Below are 13,435 nucleotides of genomic sequence, written 5' to 3' on the forward strand. Positions count from 1 at the left end.
CTTACCATTTCAAAAGATTGTTATAAGAAAGATATTCAATTAGGACTTTTCTATCATTATATTTGCAATAGTTTTTTCTTTTTCTTGTGATCAATGGGAAAACAAAAGGGCATTTCATTGATGTCTTCTTCCCCATCAGATGGATACAACATGGGAATTTTAATGGTAGCATGCTTAGTGGTGTCATGGATTTTTATGTATAGATGGAACCAGAGGAACAAGAAAGGCCCCAAATCATGGCCAATTGTAGGTGGTGCAATTGAACAGCTTATGAACTATGATAGAATGCATGATTGGCTTGTTGGGTATCTCTCTGAGTTGAAAACTGTAGTAGTCCCTATGCCATTCACTACTTACACTTATATTGCTGATCCTGTCAATGTTGAACATGTCCTTAAGACCAACTTTGCCAATTATCCGAAGGTAACAATTTTCAATACTCGCTTTGTTTTCGTATTCTCAATGTTCATTAATATCTAATGTTTATCAATTGAAGGGTGAGACGTACCATTCATACATGGAAGTGCTGCTAGGAGACGGTATCTTTAACGTAGATGGTGAACTGTGGAGGAAACAGAGAAAGACTGCTAGCTTCGAGTTTGCATCCAAGAATTTAAGGGATTTCAGCACCATAGTTTTCAGAGATTATACCTTGAAGCTTTCATCTATTCTTAGTCACGCGTCTTTTCAAAATCGGGAAATAGACATGCAGGTAACAAAATTAGCTGTTGGGAACTGAACAACTCATTGTTTGACCTCAGAACTATGTTCATTCTCTACATTTTTGCAATTTGTTAAGTCTAATTGAGCAAAATGTGTTTTCCTTTGACTAGGAGTTATTCATGAGGATGACTTTGGATTCAATTTGCAAAGTTGGTTTTGGAGTAGAAATAGGAACATTGGCTCCTAATCTACCAGATAATGCCTTTGCTAAAGCTTTTGATACTGCAAACATCATCGTTACACTTCGTTTCATTGATCCCCTGTGGAAAATAAAGAAATTCCTCAATTTGGGATCAGAAGCTTTACTTGATAAGAGCATTAAAACCATTGATGATTTTACCTACTCTGTCATTCACAAGAGGAAAGCAGAAGTAGAAGCAGCTCGGAAGCTCAGTAACAGCGACAAGAAGGTAAAATAACGATATTAAACGAGAGAAGCAGCGTTCTGGTCCACAAACTTGTGTTGCAGAATTGAATAGATCTAATTTTATCAATTGAGGTCAAGTAGATCCAATACTTTTTAAAATCATATCAAGGATATCCAAATAGTCTAAATCGAGCTAGAGATGGAATAGTAAGAAAATTTGGATGCATATGATATGAAATTATAAGTTCCTGGATCTACTTGACCTTAATGAATGAAGTTGAACATACTTAATCCCGCCACACAAGTCTGTGGATCAAAATGATCCTTCTCTCACATAAAAATAATTTCTTCTTTCTGCTAAAGAGTGATAACAAAAAGGTAACCAGACTAAGATGGATTTATCAGGTAAAACATGATATCTTATCAAGGTTCATTGAGTTAGGTGAAGACCCAGAAAGCAATTTCACAGATAAAAGTCTGAGAGATATTATCCTCAATTTTGTGATAGCCGGCCGAGACACAACAGCAACAACTCTCTCTTGGGCTATATACATGATAATGACACACAAACATATAGCTGAGAAGCTATACATGGAGCTGAAAGCTTTAGAGGAAGATAGGGCAAAGGAAGAGAATGTTACCTTAACTCAGTTTGAATTGGACGACTCCGAATCGTTCACTCGAAGAGTAATGCAATATGCAGGACTCTTGACTTATGATTCATTAGGAAAATTGTACTACTTGCATGCGGTGATCACCGAGACTCTTCGCTTATATCCAGCAGTCCCTCAGGTATGACTTTTGTTCGTAGCAGCACCTCAGAGATATCAACACTTTGCAGACATGTCAGCTAATATTGAATAAGTGTAGGACCCCAAGGGAATTCTAGAGGATGATGTCTTGCCTGATGGAACCAAAGTTAAAGCAGGAGGGATGGTAACTTATGTTCCTTATTCAATGGGTAGGATGGAGTATAACTGGGGACCTGATGCCGCTTCATTCAAGCCAGAGAGATGGCTCAAAGACGGATTCTTTCAGAATGCATCTCCATTCAAGTTCACTGCATTTCAAGTAACCTACCAACATATTAAATTCTTAATCTCTAAATATTTCCAGACAGGAATTAAGAATCAAGAGAGCTTACAGTTCTTGTTTACTTTATGACTATGTTTGTGCAGGCTGGGCCACGGATCTGCCTCGGCAAAGACTCTGCATACCTTCAGATGAAGATGACACTAGCCATACTCTGTAGATTTTTCAAATTTGATTTAGTTCCAAATCATCCAGTTCAATACAGGATGATGACAATTCTATCAATGGCTCATGGCTTGAAACTTAGAGTGACCAGGCGCTCGTAAGATGCATCTAGATAGTAGAATTTGATCTATTTTCAAGCTGATTAGATAAATAGCTAATTTTCTACCATATGCAAAACAAGTCATTGACACAATGAGTAAATAAGTTGTTCCAGAATGCAGAGAATCTTTCATTGATCTCTAAGAGGTTTACTGTGTATATTTATATCATTAATGTTTATTTTCTGTAATGACAAACGGAAACTATTGGCACAATATAGTTTGGTTTGTTTCAGTAACAGGAACATGCAGATCAATCAATACAGAATCCAGTTTACATTTTAAACAAGCAACTTCTTCTTTTCTTGTCTTTCATTTATTTCAGCTTCAATCTTCGCTTGAACATTTGCATGAAACCCAGGGTATGGCTCATAACCGCAGAAGGTTTGAAGAGCCTAAAGGGCAGCAAAAAATCAACTTATTTTCATATCATGATTGTCGTACGTAGGAGCATGAAGCTTAATTCATTGAAGTATATGTTACCTCCAGCAGCACAAAGAAGGGAGCCATTATAAATGCTTGAGCAAGATTGTCTAGAAGAGCTGGTGCTCGTTTCTGCAGGACATTAATCACCATTCAGACATATACACAGATTATCAGAAAGTTATTGACAAATTTATAGTACACTGAGTTACCTCAAATACCCCATGGCCAATGAATTGTCCTGTCCAACAAACAATTTGAGCTACCAGAACAACCTGCAAGAGTTTGTGCAGATATAATGGAATGAACCGCTATGCAAATTATAATTTTGGATAACAGAAGGTGAAAATGGAATAGAAAAGACTGGGTGCACTTAATCACTAGATTCTGTTTCACAAATCAGTGCGATACCGTACACTGCAATGACTACGGACTGTCAAAATGATAACGTTACAGGCCTACAGCGAATAATTGCTGTTGTAGAAGAAATTAATCCCATTGAACAATATTATACAACTGCAATCTAGTAGTCCCATTTGATTCAAGGTATTTTTAGATATTCCAACATTGAAGTGGAACATCCTTGTCAAATTAAAATTTGATGTATCCACGTCTTGTATGTGGCTATCTAATTTCCAAAAGAAGAGTTAAACTCAGAAGCAGTATTTCCGCCCTGTCTAAATCATTCATCAGATTAAACTGCACCAGTTCCAATAACTGCGGTTTTTCACCATCTCACCTTCAAAAAATTTCATGACATAGAAAGAGAAAATTAATTAAGCTGATGTACTTGTTCAATATGCTGCAATATTCTGGCATCTTCCTTACTTCATAAATTTAGGTAAAGACAGTAATAATATACAGTCACTTTCGGATTTCAAAAAGTCCCGTGCATTACCATTGACAATTCTGCAAAGGACAAATGTATGAAGTATGATATCACTGATATGCATTTCAGCGACGTAGATGTAAACCTACATTGGTAAAATGTTATATTTATCAGACGCATATGCTATGGGTTAAGATACTTGAAAAGGTAGTGAGAAGACTCTATCGAAGCCTCCGACCGAGCAAAATATTATAACTGAAGTTGGTTCCGAATCAGCTAGTGCTCCTGAGAAGGCTGATGATCAGACTACCAACCAAATAAGTTTCAGATTCTGCAGGTGAAAAAGTGGAGCGGAGCAGCCGACTCAGAACGCAGTAAGCAATACCTATAGCTGCTAAAGGTAGCTAAATTTGCACAGCCTATAATAGTGTTGATTCTTAATTCATATTTAAAAGGTATGCTAGATCAATGGTCAAAATTAAGGACTGCAAAATCAGACCAAGTTAGGTACATAATATTAGAATTCTTCTAACCACATCACAGTCATTTATTGTAGAGGCTAGAACCAAAGTATGTGATTCTACAATATTACAAGTCTACAACAACCATATGTTCTCAAAATGATCACAGCATTAATTAGTAACACAGAAATGAAAATGACATATAACAGCTAATCCACACACATGATTCATACTAAGTTTTAAATTGCTATAAATGAAAAAAAATTGAGATTTTATATACCAAATACCAAAAAAAACAGAACCCAAATTAATTGCATCATAAAACTAATGATTACCTTCCAAGCAAGAGAAAAGCCAAGGCACCTTGCTAAAGCAGAACTAGCCACCCAACAAAAAACACACAGCAGAGCGGCCAAGGAACCGGCTTTGACATCAAGAAACACATAAAACAAACCATAGATCAAAGCAAAGAAGAACCCAGAATTGAAAAGCAGAATTAAAACATCACTATGACCAAAAACAGAGACTTTTAGTTGAAATAAAGGAGGTGTAAAGTAAAGAATGAGAAGAGCAGTGAAAAAGATTGGCCAAACAAAGATGATATGGATCAAAACATTAATTGGGTTGCTGTGATATGCTCCATAGAATGCAAAATGCTTCTCTAGATCAAAAATTCCCATAACTGATTTTGAAAAGTTGGTGGCTTTTCTTGGAATGAAAAGCTATCTGACAGGTTTGGTTTTATTATAATAGAATTGGATACAGAACTATGAGATAAGAAAGATAGTTAAAGAAAACATTTGATGCTTTTTTTTAAGACTGAGAAATCAGTTAGCAGAAACAGAGAAGCCATGAGAGGGTGGTTTGTTTGGTTTGGTGGTGACTGAATTCACACATAGTTGATGTGATGGTCGAATTAATTCTTTTATGGCTGCTATTTTTTCCGTTCTTTCAAAGAATAATAACTTGTCTTATAGTAATTAACAATAAGTAGATGTTTGTTTCTATTATGATCATATAGTATTATTTTTTATTTAAATTTAATTTTTATTAAGATTTACCAAGTTAGAATTCAAAAAATTGATCAAGTCAAGACTAGAGACTTCAATTTTGTTTTTGTTTTATTTTTTATACATACAGGGTACATAAATTTTATAGACGGTCCCACCTTTGAGACTACCCTTTTAAACCTTCCACGATCAAACAGACATGTCGGTCTTTTGAAGGAAAACTCTAACCCCAAAATTTTAAATGGCTGCATATATGACTGCGTGTGAGCTGAATGGGGTTCGAGGACCGCTCGTCCAAACTTATGGTTGACTTCGAATCTGGAAAGGTTTGAAAAATGGAGTTGTCACCTAACTCAGCTAAAAGATGTCTTTTCTACCGACTAGATAACCTCACTCAGTTATGGATGAAATTACGTACATCAGATCAAAACGCCGGGTTTGATGGATATTACCGAAACTCTTGAACTTGACTTATCAATTATGTTTTATTTATTGAGCATGTCCGGTTATTTCTCATCTCGACATTCATGCAGTTCATACGATAATATACTGGAAAGTAATCCGTCTGAAAGCGATAAAAGAAAGCAATAAATCATGTGACACGCGCATATGACACGATCTGAACTGACATATGAGGTAAGTAGTGGGTACTACTAAGCATTCATCTAACTCTGGGATTTCTATCAAATAACAGACAAGTGGCTGATCTGGATCATTTACATGCATAAAGCCTAAAATCAGATGTCTAAGTGAGATTGATATTATTAAGCCATCTGGAATTTCTATACAACCTTCTAATTACATTTTCATGGCAATCCTATGATTTTTAGATGATTTGCTGGACTTGCTGGATTTGATTACTAATTTAGGTAGTTAAATCATTTAGCGTGTTAATGTTGGATTTGGACATGTCTTTGGAAAACGGTAAACAATGTCAACGTTCTCATGGGCAATTGATATACATATAAGGTCAGAGATACTTTTAAATCTTGTCAAACCGGAGTGTCTAACACTCGTCAAAATCTGGGGTTTGAGACTCTATACAAATTGGGTTTGAAACATTATAAAGTAGAAATAAATCCTACAACTAATTACAATTTTATAGGCTCATACTTGGCCCAATTTTGAGTTCAGACAAACCCGGAAATGCAAAAATAAATATGGATCGGGTTTGTAAGGATCTGGGAGCAATATGAGAATGAAGAATAGGAGGGCACCACAGTGCCATTGGGAGTGGCGGCGACGCCACTATAAAGTGGTGGCAACATTATTGGGAGGATGGCGTCAGTTCGTCATTGTTTCGGTATTCATGCAAAAATATTCAAAAAACGACCAGCACACACAAAACATGTACTGGAATCAAAATATAAACGTTCTAAATACTTAAAAACATCTTAAAAACATGTTTCTTAACAGATCTAGTGGCAAATATGTTAAGAATATAAATCATGGCAAAAATATAGTTTATGGCTAAACATGTGATTGTACCTATAGATATGATCAGATCTGGCATGTAAGAGTAATTAAAACATATACTGGGCGCGATGATGATGACATGCTCTCGGGGAGCGGGGAAGGTGACACTAAGTTATTGCCACAAGAGTGGGACTACGATGAGTAGATTATACCCTTTGTATTATGTTTGTTTAGCATTCTAGCTATTATACTGCCCTGACAGTGATATGTATTTCGAATACTTGCTTGAGTTTTTATTTTGTTTTGCGAAGAATGACCATCCTTGTTGTGCTTTCTGTTTAAAATCATGTCTATTCATATAATTGGGAGCCCGTAGTCCCATAAGTGTTTAATTCGTGGGAGGCCTTAGTCTCGTGATTGATGCCCCCTGCTGTTTGGTAGCAGAGGCTTGTTTAATTTTCATGGGAGGGCCCTCATGCCCCCTTGTTATCCAGATTTCCGTCTCAGGATAGTAGAGGCATTGCGCCTGGTCCGGGTATTTCTGGGGTAAGAGGCCGACAGGCCGTCTTGTCTCTTAAAGGAAGGCCCGACGCCTTTTTTGAATACTTATGGAGTAGGAGGCCAGAAGCGCATCTTGTTTCAGGCTGGTGGAGACCCGATGCCCTCAGTTTCTGGCTAGTGGAGACCTGATGCCATCGGTTTTCTGGTTGGTGCAGACTTGATGCCCCCGGTTTCTTGTTGGTTGAGACCTGATGCCCCCGGTTTCTTGCTGGTGGAGACCTGATTCCCCCGGTTTCTGGCTACTTCTGATAATGGGACCACGTTGCATGTTCTGTAGTGGAAGGTTTGGCGCTTGTTGTGAGGACTTTTATGCCCCCTGCTATCCGAATTTTTGTCTCATGATAGTAGAGGTGTGTCGCCCGCTTTGGGCTGTTCTGGCTGTAGAGGCCCGATGCCTGTTGTTTTTGAGATATAGGAACTTGTAGCCCGTGGTTCCTTATGTGTATCCTGCTTGTGGAAGTTTCTGAGCTTGTTCGTAGTGTCCAAATTTGCAAAAATTTGCCCCATTTTTCATTTTTCCATGGCTGTCCATTATAGACTTTGTATTTCCCTCTCATTGAAGCATTCAACTTTTTGGTAGGAGACTGGATGATTCAATGCATACTCTTGCTCTTGTTCTGCTCATTTTGGATTCTGTAATTTGGCTTTGGACGGACCGATCTATAATTTTTGTGACAGTTTATGCGTATTCAACTATAAACAGCGCTATTGGAAGAAGATGCACATGAAAATTTTGAATTTCAAAGTTTAAATAAAAAATTTTGTTCCATTATCTCAAAAGTTATGCTTTTTAGATTTATGGCCATTTGTTTGTGCTTTCTAGGAATATGTGCTGGTCAATAATCCCGATATGCACATATGATTAAAGATCCATTCGACTGATTCATTTAATATCTGGAATAATTGAGATACTTTATGTTTCAAGTGCTCGTATCCCTGTTATCAGTCCTTGCGAATTTTCATAATTGACTATTTTTTATGTGAGTGTTCTACTCGATCGTAACTGATGATCTGGGGAGGACTTCTAGTGAACCTCACTACTTAGACCGTCCCGCTCCAAGATAGGGTGATGGGAGGCTTTTGGGCGCTGGAGTTTTTGGTGTTGTCCTATCCGGACTGGACTGTATTACCCCGTATCTTTTCAACTAGTTCTGTTAAGCTTATCGTTCACTTTGGGATCATTTGAGTGGTTCGACTACTTGGAATTGTGGTTTTCGAGTTCTAAACCTTTTTATGTATGTTTTAAGATGTCTTGGGTGTGGCCTCGGGGTTTAGAGTGATCCCGAGCTCATTTTCAAAAATTAATTATTTTCGGATCCAATAGCTTTTCGCTGGCGCGACAGGCCTGAGTCGCGGGCGTGACTTGTGTGTCGCGAGCGCGACATACATGTAGCGGGCACGACATACGTCTAGCGGGCACAACGCGTAACTGTTCAGTTTGCTGATTTTTATAAATACCACCGTAACTCGACCCTAATCAGATTTTAAACATTCTTAACTTTTGGAAAAACCCTATTTCAGCTAGAATTCTATCCTAGGTCATTCCTTCACCATTTCCTCTCAATTTTAATCCTTGATAAGTGTTTTTAATCATTCTTTTGTGGTTTAGTCTCTATTTCATCAATCCTACTATTATGGTTTTAATAGCTCCTTGTATTGGTGGATTATAGGCTGATTTGGATCACTCTATTTTCTGGGTTGTGTTTGTTTTTGGCTAATCAAGAGGTATGTGGCTCTAATCTCTTATTATGAGGCATAGAGATTGCTAGGTTGTTGTTTGATCCAATACTTTGGGTGTTTGGCTTGTAATTGTTGTTTTGACTTGATTTACAAATCTAGAATTATTCAGTTGATATTGTTTTTTGATTTATAAACTTTGTCTATACATTGGGTGGATTGGGTTGGTCGTTTAATTGAAAGGTTTATCAAATGTTTATGTTCTTTGATTCTAAATTCTGTTTTGTACAAAAACTAAAATCTGGAAATAATCTCATGCGTTGGTTTTGGCTTATAGAGCTTGCTAATACATTAGGTGGTTTGATAATCTTTAACTAGATTTAAGAATGGTGTAAAATGTGGCTTTACCAAGATTAATTCGCTGTTTTTGAATTGATTAGTATGGCTTTTGTACAAAAACTAAAATCTGGAAATAATCTCATGCGTTGGTTTTGGCTTATAGAGCTTGCTAATACATTAGGTCATTTGATAATCTTTAACTAGATTTAAGAATGGGTTAAAATGTGGCTTTACAAAGATTAATTCGCTGTTTTGAATTGTTTAGTATGGCTGGAAATAATATTAAGAGGCTAATTGCAATCAATTAAAATGATACTTTAGGTGTTCATTGATTTGGTGTTTTAATCGTTGGCTTATGAAATTGCCTTGCTATGGTTTGGATGGTCTAGTTGGATCGTTTACTTGGGTTGTTAAGTGGCTGCCTAGGAATGTTCTAGAGCTATCTTAGTAGATTTAATTATGCCATAATTGTCTTAGTTTGATTGGTAATCGATGGTTGGAATGGTATGTAAGTTATGTTGGATTTTGCTAAGGTTTTATGGCTAATTGATTTGTTATTTCAGATCTGAATTTAAGTATTAAAATGTATATAAATCTCTTGTGATTTCAACTAAAGTGACTTATTTAAGTTGTATGTACTTTGGGTGAGAATTGTCAAGTGTTGGCAAACTGTTTAGTATATGTTTCTACCGGCTAATTGTGAGCTTGTTAAGCTTATGTTGAGTTCTTGTTTTCAATTAAATGTTGGTTTTGAATTAAATAATTTTTGTTTTACTTTGGGTTTTGCTTTGGCATACTTTGGGCCGGGTTAGACTTGTGTCGTCCGACATGTTGTGTTGAGCTATGTAGTGGATAAGGCAACACAATACTTTGGGAACTACAATCGTTTAAATGATTATTTAAGTATTTAAGAACTTCGGATTTGATTTCAAAAGTAACAACTCATCTAAGTTTAACTTGCTATTTGTTTGATATGGATTGTATGAATTCTGTGGTTTGAACTTTGGTTGTGGATTGTGATGCTAGTTGTATATGATGTCTAGTATTCTTAGAGTTAGGGGTTGTATGGTTTTTAACTTGTGCATTGTTTTTAGACCCGTCGTCTGCTCGTGCTTCGGAGTCTGCACAGGGTTAGGTTGCTTGCCAAAGTTATCACGTGGATATGCAAGCAATGAGTTTATAGTGTTATTTATCGCTTTATTAAGTACCACTGGTTATTTTAGTATTACAACTGTTTGCGAACTGTTTTTAATGATTATGGATATGGATTAGAATGAGCTACTCGATAGGCAAGTATCGAGACTGTGTGCACCGGTAAGTACTTTGGGATTGACTGACAATATGTCTAGCTTATTTTGGGATTGATGAGGATTTGTTCCCATCTACTTTGGGCTATACTTTAGGATGTCATTTCAATGCTGTATTCCATAATCAAGTATATAAGTATATTAGTATAAATTATTTCAGGCTTTAAGGGTTTTAATCTTAATAAATGTAAATAGCATTATGAACTCATCTCAGTATATCTCACCCCATTGTTCTCCCAATTTTCCAGGTTTATGACTTGAAAGCTTGGTCATCTCCGATTCTTTGATTTCTCGGAGGTTTTATGTTATTTCAAACTAGTCAACTGTTTAAACTCTTAGAACGCAGTAGAACTAGTTTATTTATTTAGGGATGTCTTATACTTTGGATTGTCGAATTGGTATGATTGATTTATATTATACTTGGCATTGTTATACTTTGAATTATTTATATATGAGGCATGTTTTGGAGTCTCGGTTTTGAGATAAGTATTTTAATTATAAAACTGCTCATATAAACTGTTAGACTTAGGTTGGAGTCTCAGTTGCCCCGGAGCACTGTTTTACTGCAAGTTTATATGATTGATTGTTTATCTGCGAGGCTTGCTACGGGTTTTGGTACAACCATACCCATACCCTAGCGCCGGTCGCGATCCTCAAATTTGGGTCGTCACATGGACGGCCCATTTGGACGTATACTTCCCTTCGTAAAACATTCTATGACCAAATCTTTTTGGCTAAAAGGTCGAAACCTACTATCAGGCCGGTGTCCTTTTTAAGACACTTTGATCAACACATTTTGTCACGGGTAGGGCCCATTGATACAAAATTATCTCTAAACGTTTATTTTCTTTCTTAGACCGGTTAGTCAATGGATCAACCAAATGGCTCGATTTTATCATGCATGTATATAAAGACGATTGAAAAAAAAAAGATGCCCATCAGGCAAGACATCGCATAAATAAGCAAACTTGGAGTTCATCATTGATTTACCAAATAAACGCAATGTTCAAAAATATTCGAATGCAAAAATAAAAACTACAGCTAAATTAAGCTATTACAACAAGATATATAGTTTAGGAGAACAGATCTCCAAGTGCCGCGAACATGGAAAGGGTCACTACTTCAGTCTGGTAGAGAAGATCATCGATATCTATTTCTAGGATTTCTTGTGTATCCGACTGTTCCATCTTTTCTCTGATGATGTCTTGGAAGATTTCAAATCTCGGGACCTCGATACCCATGATCGTAACTAGTTCGACTCGACCTTGATACTGGTCTGATTTGATTTCTTCCTCGACGAAGTAGTTAGCTAGCGTATTTCCTGGGACCCTTTCTGTCTCTGTTTCAGGATCAAAACCTAAAACAGCTTTAGTGGTCTATCCCTTGAAGTTTGGTAGTTCGGATAGGCCTTGCAGCAACTTTCTGATTCCCATTTCTGGGCATGTAGTTGGCTTTCTTCCTCATGAGGATCCCTTTAGCTTCCATGAATGTCCCCTCTTCTGCTCGCACAGTTAAAATATGGAACCTTGGTATTGGCATCATTTCATTGCCGGCGAATTTGATCATGTTGATCACCTTTTTTGATTCGCCTTCGATCGTAGCTATCCCACCTTCGTGTGGGAACTTGATTTTCTGGTGCAGAGTGGAAGGAACACCTCCAAGCTCATGAAACCATGGGCTTTCTAGTAGTAGTGAGAAGGTAACTGGTACGTCTAGCACGACGAAGTCCGCCCATGCTTTGATGGGTTAGGTTTTGATTAGGCTTTGAAGGTCCCCTCTACCCCTCGTTTGGTCTCGTCATATGCCCTGATGACCAGCTCTGATGGATTTAAAGTTGTTGGAGTAACATCAAGACTTGGAAAGATGAGTGTCGGGCACATATTGATGGCGGAACCATCGTCGACCATTACCGTGTTGGTACATTTTCCTAAAATCTCGGCTGTGATGTACAACGCTTTGTTGTGGTACCTCCCTTCCAAAGGTAGATCGTCTTCTGTAAAGACGATGGAGCCAGCCTTCTTCTCAGTTAACTGTTGAGCATGATTGCGGGAGTCATATCTAGTTCGATAGGCATTGCAGACATGGCTTTCACCATTGCTTTCCGGTGCTCATTGGAACGTATGAACAGGTCCCATATGGGTTTTCTTGCACTTGACTTCCTAAGCTGGCTTACTTGCAGTTTGTCGACCTGAACCAGTTTCTATTCCAGTGTGTCTGTCTTCTATGTTGGGCTGGCTTATCCGGAGGATTCCATTTATGTTCTTTGGGTCAGTTCCCTAGCCCTTTTTGAATACTATCTCCTCATCATCATCTTCTCTATCTGAGTCATACTAGACATTGATGGCCCTAACAGTTCTAGTATTTGAGCCTCAGCTTACTCGTTCGGAGGCGCTTTTATCTGGTCTATCTCATCAAATTATGGACTCCAGTCGGTTGGTATAATATCCTCAAGAGGGTATCTAGGTCAGGGTGTATAGTATACCAAGTAATTGTATTTCCCGGATGGTTGTCCCAATGTATTTGTCTGTCTGGCAAGTTTGATATCGGAAAAGGAACCCATGAACTCCTTCTCAGTCTTTTTATTCTTGTGACCTCCGTCGATTTTCTCTACTAGGAAGGAAGGCTTATCAACCTTTTCTTGTTCTATAAGGCTCAAGATGGCACTCTTCAACTCCGCACATATTTCTGTTGAGTGGTCGAATCCTCTGTGGTACTCGCACAATTTTTCGTTCCATGCAGGATGGTCTATAAGGCCTTGGGATTGCAATTGTAGGAAAAGATCTATCTGGGGGCTTTTATACTGGTGCTTCTTGTTTGTTCTCTGCTTTCTCAGGGCTAATGGAATCTGCATCGGCAAAGGAATTTATGACCTCGTCATGAGTTAGGCCAGAATTTATGGTGTGGGGATTCTTTGGTGGTGGCGCCTCATGGTAATTGGGCAGCGGGTTGTTTTGTGTGATGGGCTGT

The 13,435-nt window shown here is 37.7% G+C and overlaps 2 protein-coding genes across 2 annotated transcripts; one reads left to right on the forward strand and one right to left on the reverse strand.

Annotated features, from left to right (window-relative positions):
• Nucleotides 1-23: 23 nt before the first annotated feature.
• On the forward strand, nt 24-2,734 carry LOC126687265 (cytochrome P450 704B1). The gene is made up of 6 exons (XM_050381760.2): nt 24-423; nt 497-712; nt 834-1,133; nt 1,496-1,882; nt 1,961-2,161; nt 2,269-2,734. Exons 1-6 carry the CDS (start codon nt 94-96, stop codon nt 2,446-2,448), a joined length of 1,614 nt encoding a protein of 537 aa, XP_050237717.1. The 5' UTR covers nt 24-93; the 3' UTR covers nt 2,449-2,734.
• On the reverse strand, nt 2,553-5,102 carry LOC126687267 (2-hydroxy-palmitic acid dioxygenase mpo1-like). The gene is made up of 4 exons (XM_050381761.2): nt 4,494-5,102; nt 3,081-3,143; nt 2,929-3,000; nt 2,553-2,840 (listed from the first exon to the last, which is right to left on the reverse strand). Exons 1-4 carry the CDS (start codon nt 4,836-4,838, stop codon nt 2,727-2,729), a joined length of 594 nt encoding a protein of 197 aa, XP_050237718.1. The 5' UTR covers nt 4,839-5,102; the 3' UTR covers nt 2,553-2,726.
• Nucleotides 5,103-13,435: the final 8,333 nt, after the last annotated feature.

Source organism: Mercurialis annua, linkage group LG6 (assembly GCF_937616625.2).
Source record: "Mercurialis annua linkage group LG6, ddMerAnnu1.2, whole genome shotgun sequence".
Taxonomy (NCBI): domain Eukaryota; kingdom Viridiplantae; phylum Streptophyta; class Magnoliopsida; order Malpighiales; family Euphorbiaceae; genus Mercurialis; species Mercurialis annua.

Excerpts from the sequence above, each read along its gene's own strand:
- LOC126687265 (XM_050381760.2), top strand. The coding sequence starts at position 94 with ATGGGAAAACAAAAGGGCATTTCATTGATGTCTTCTTCCCCATCAGAT. Across the intron at positions 1,134-1,495 it reads TCAGTAACAGCGACAAGAAG|GTAAAACATGATATCTTATC; the intron begins GTAAAATAACGA and ends TGGATTTATCAG. Across the intron at positions 2,162-2,268 it reads TCAAGTTCACTGCATTTCAA|GCTGGGCCACGGATCTGCCT; the intron begins GTAACCTACCAA and ends ATGTTTGTGCAG.
- LOC126687267 (XM_050381761.2), bottom strand. The coding sequence starts at position 4,838 with ATGGGAATTTTTGATCTAGAGAAGCATTTTGCATTCTATGGAGCATAT. Across the intron at positions 3,144-4,493 it reads GCTTTTCTCTTGCTTGGAAG|GTTGTTCTGGTAGCTCAAAT; the intron begins GTAATCATTAGT and ends AAACTCTTGCAG. Across the intron at positions 2,841-2,928 it reads CCTTCTTTGTGCTGCTGGAG|GCTCTTCAAACCTTCTGCGG; the intron begins GTAACATATACT and ends GCTGCCCTTTAG.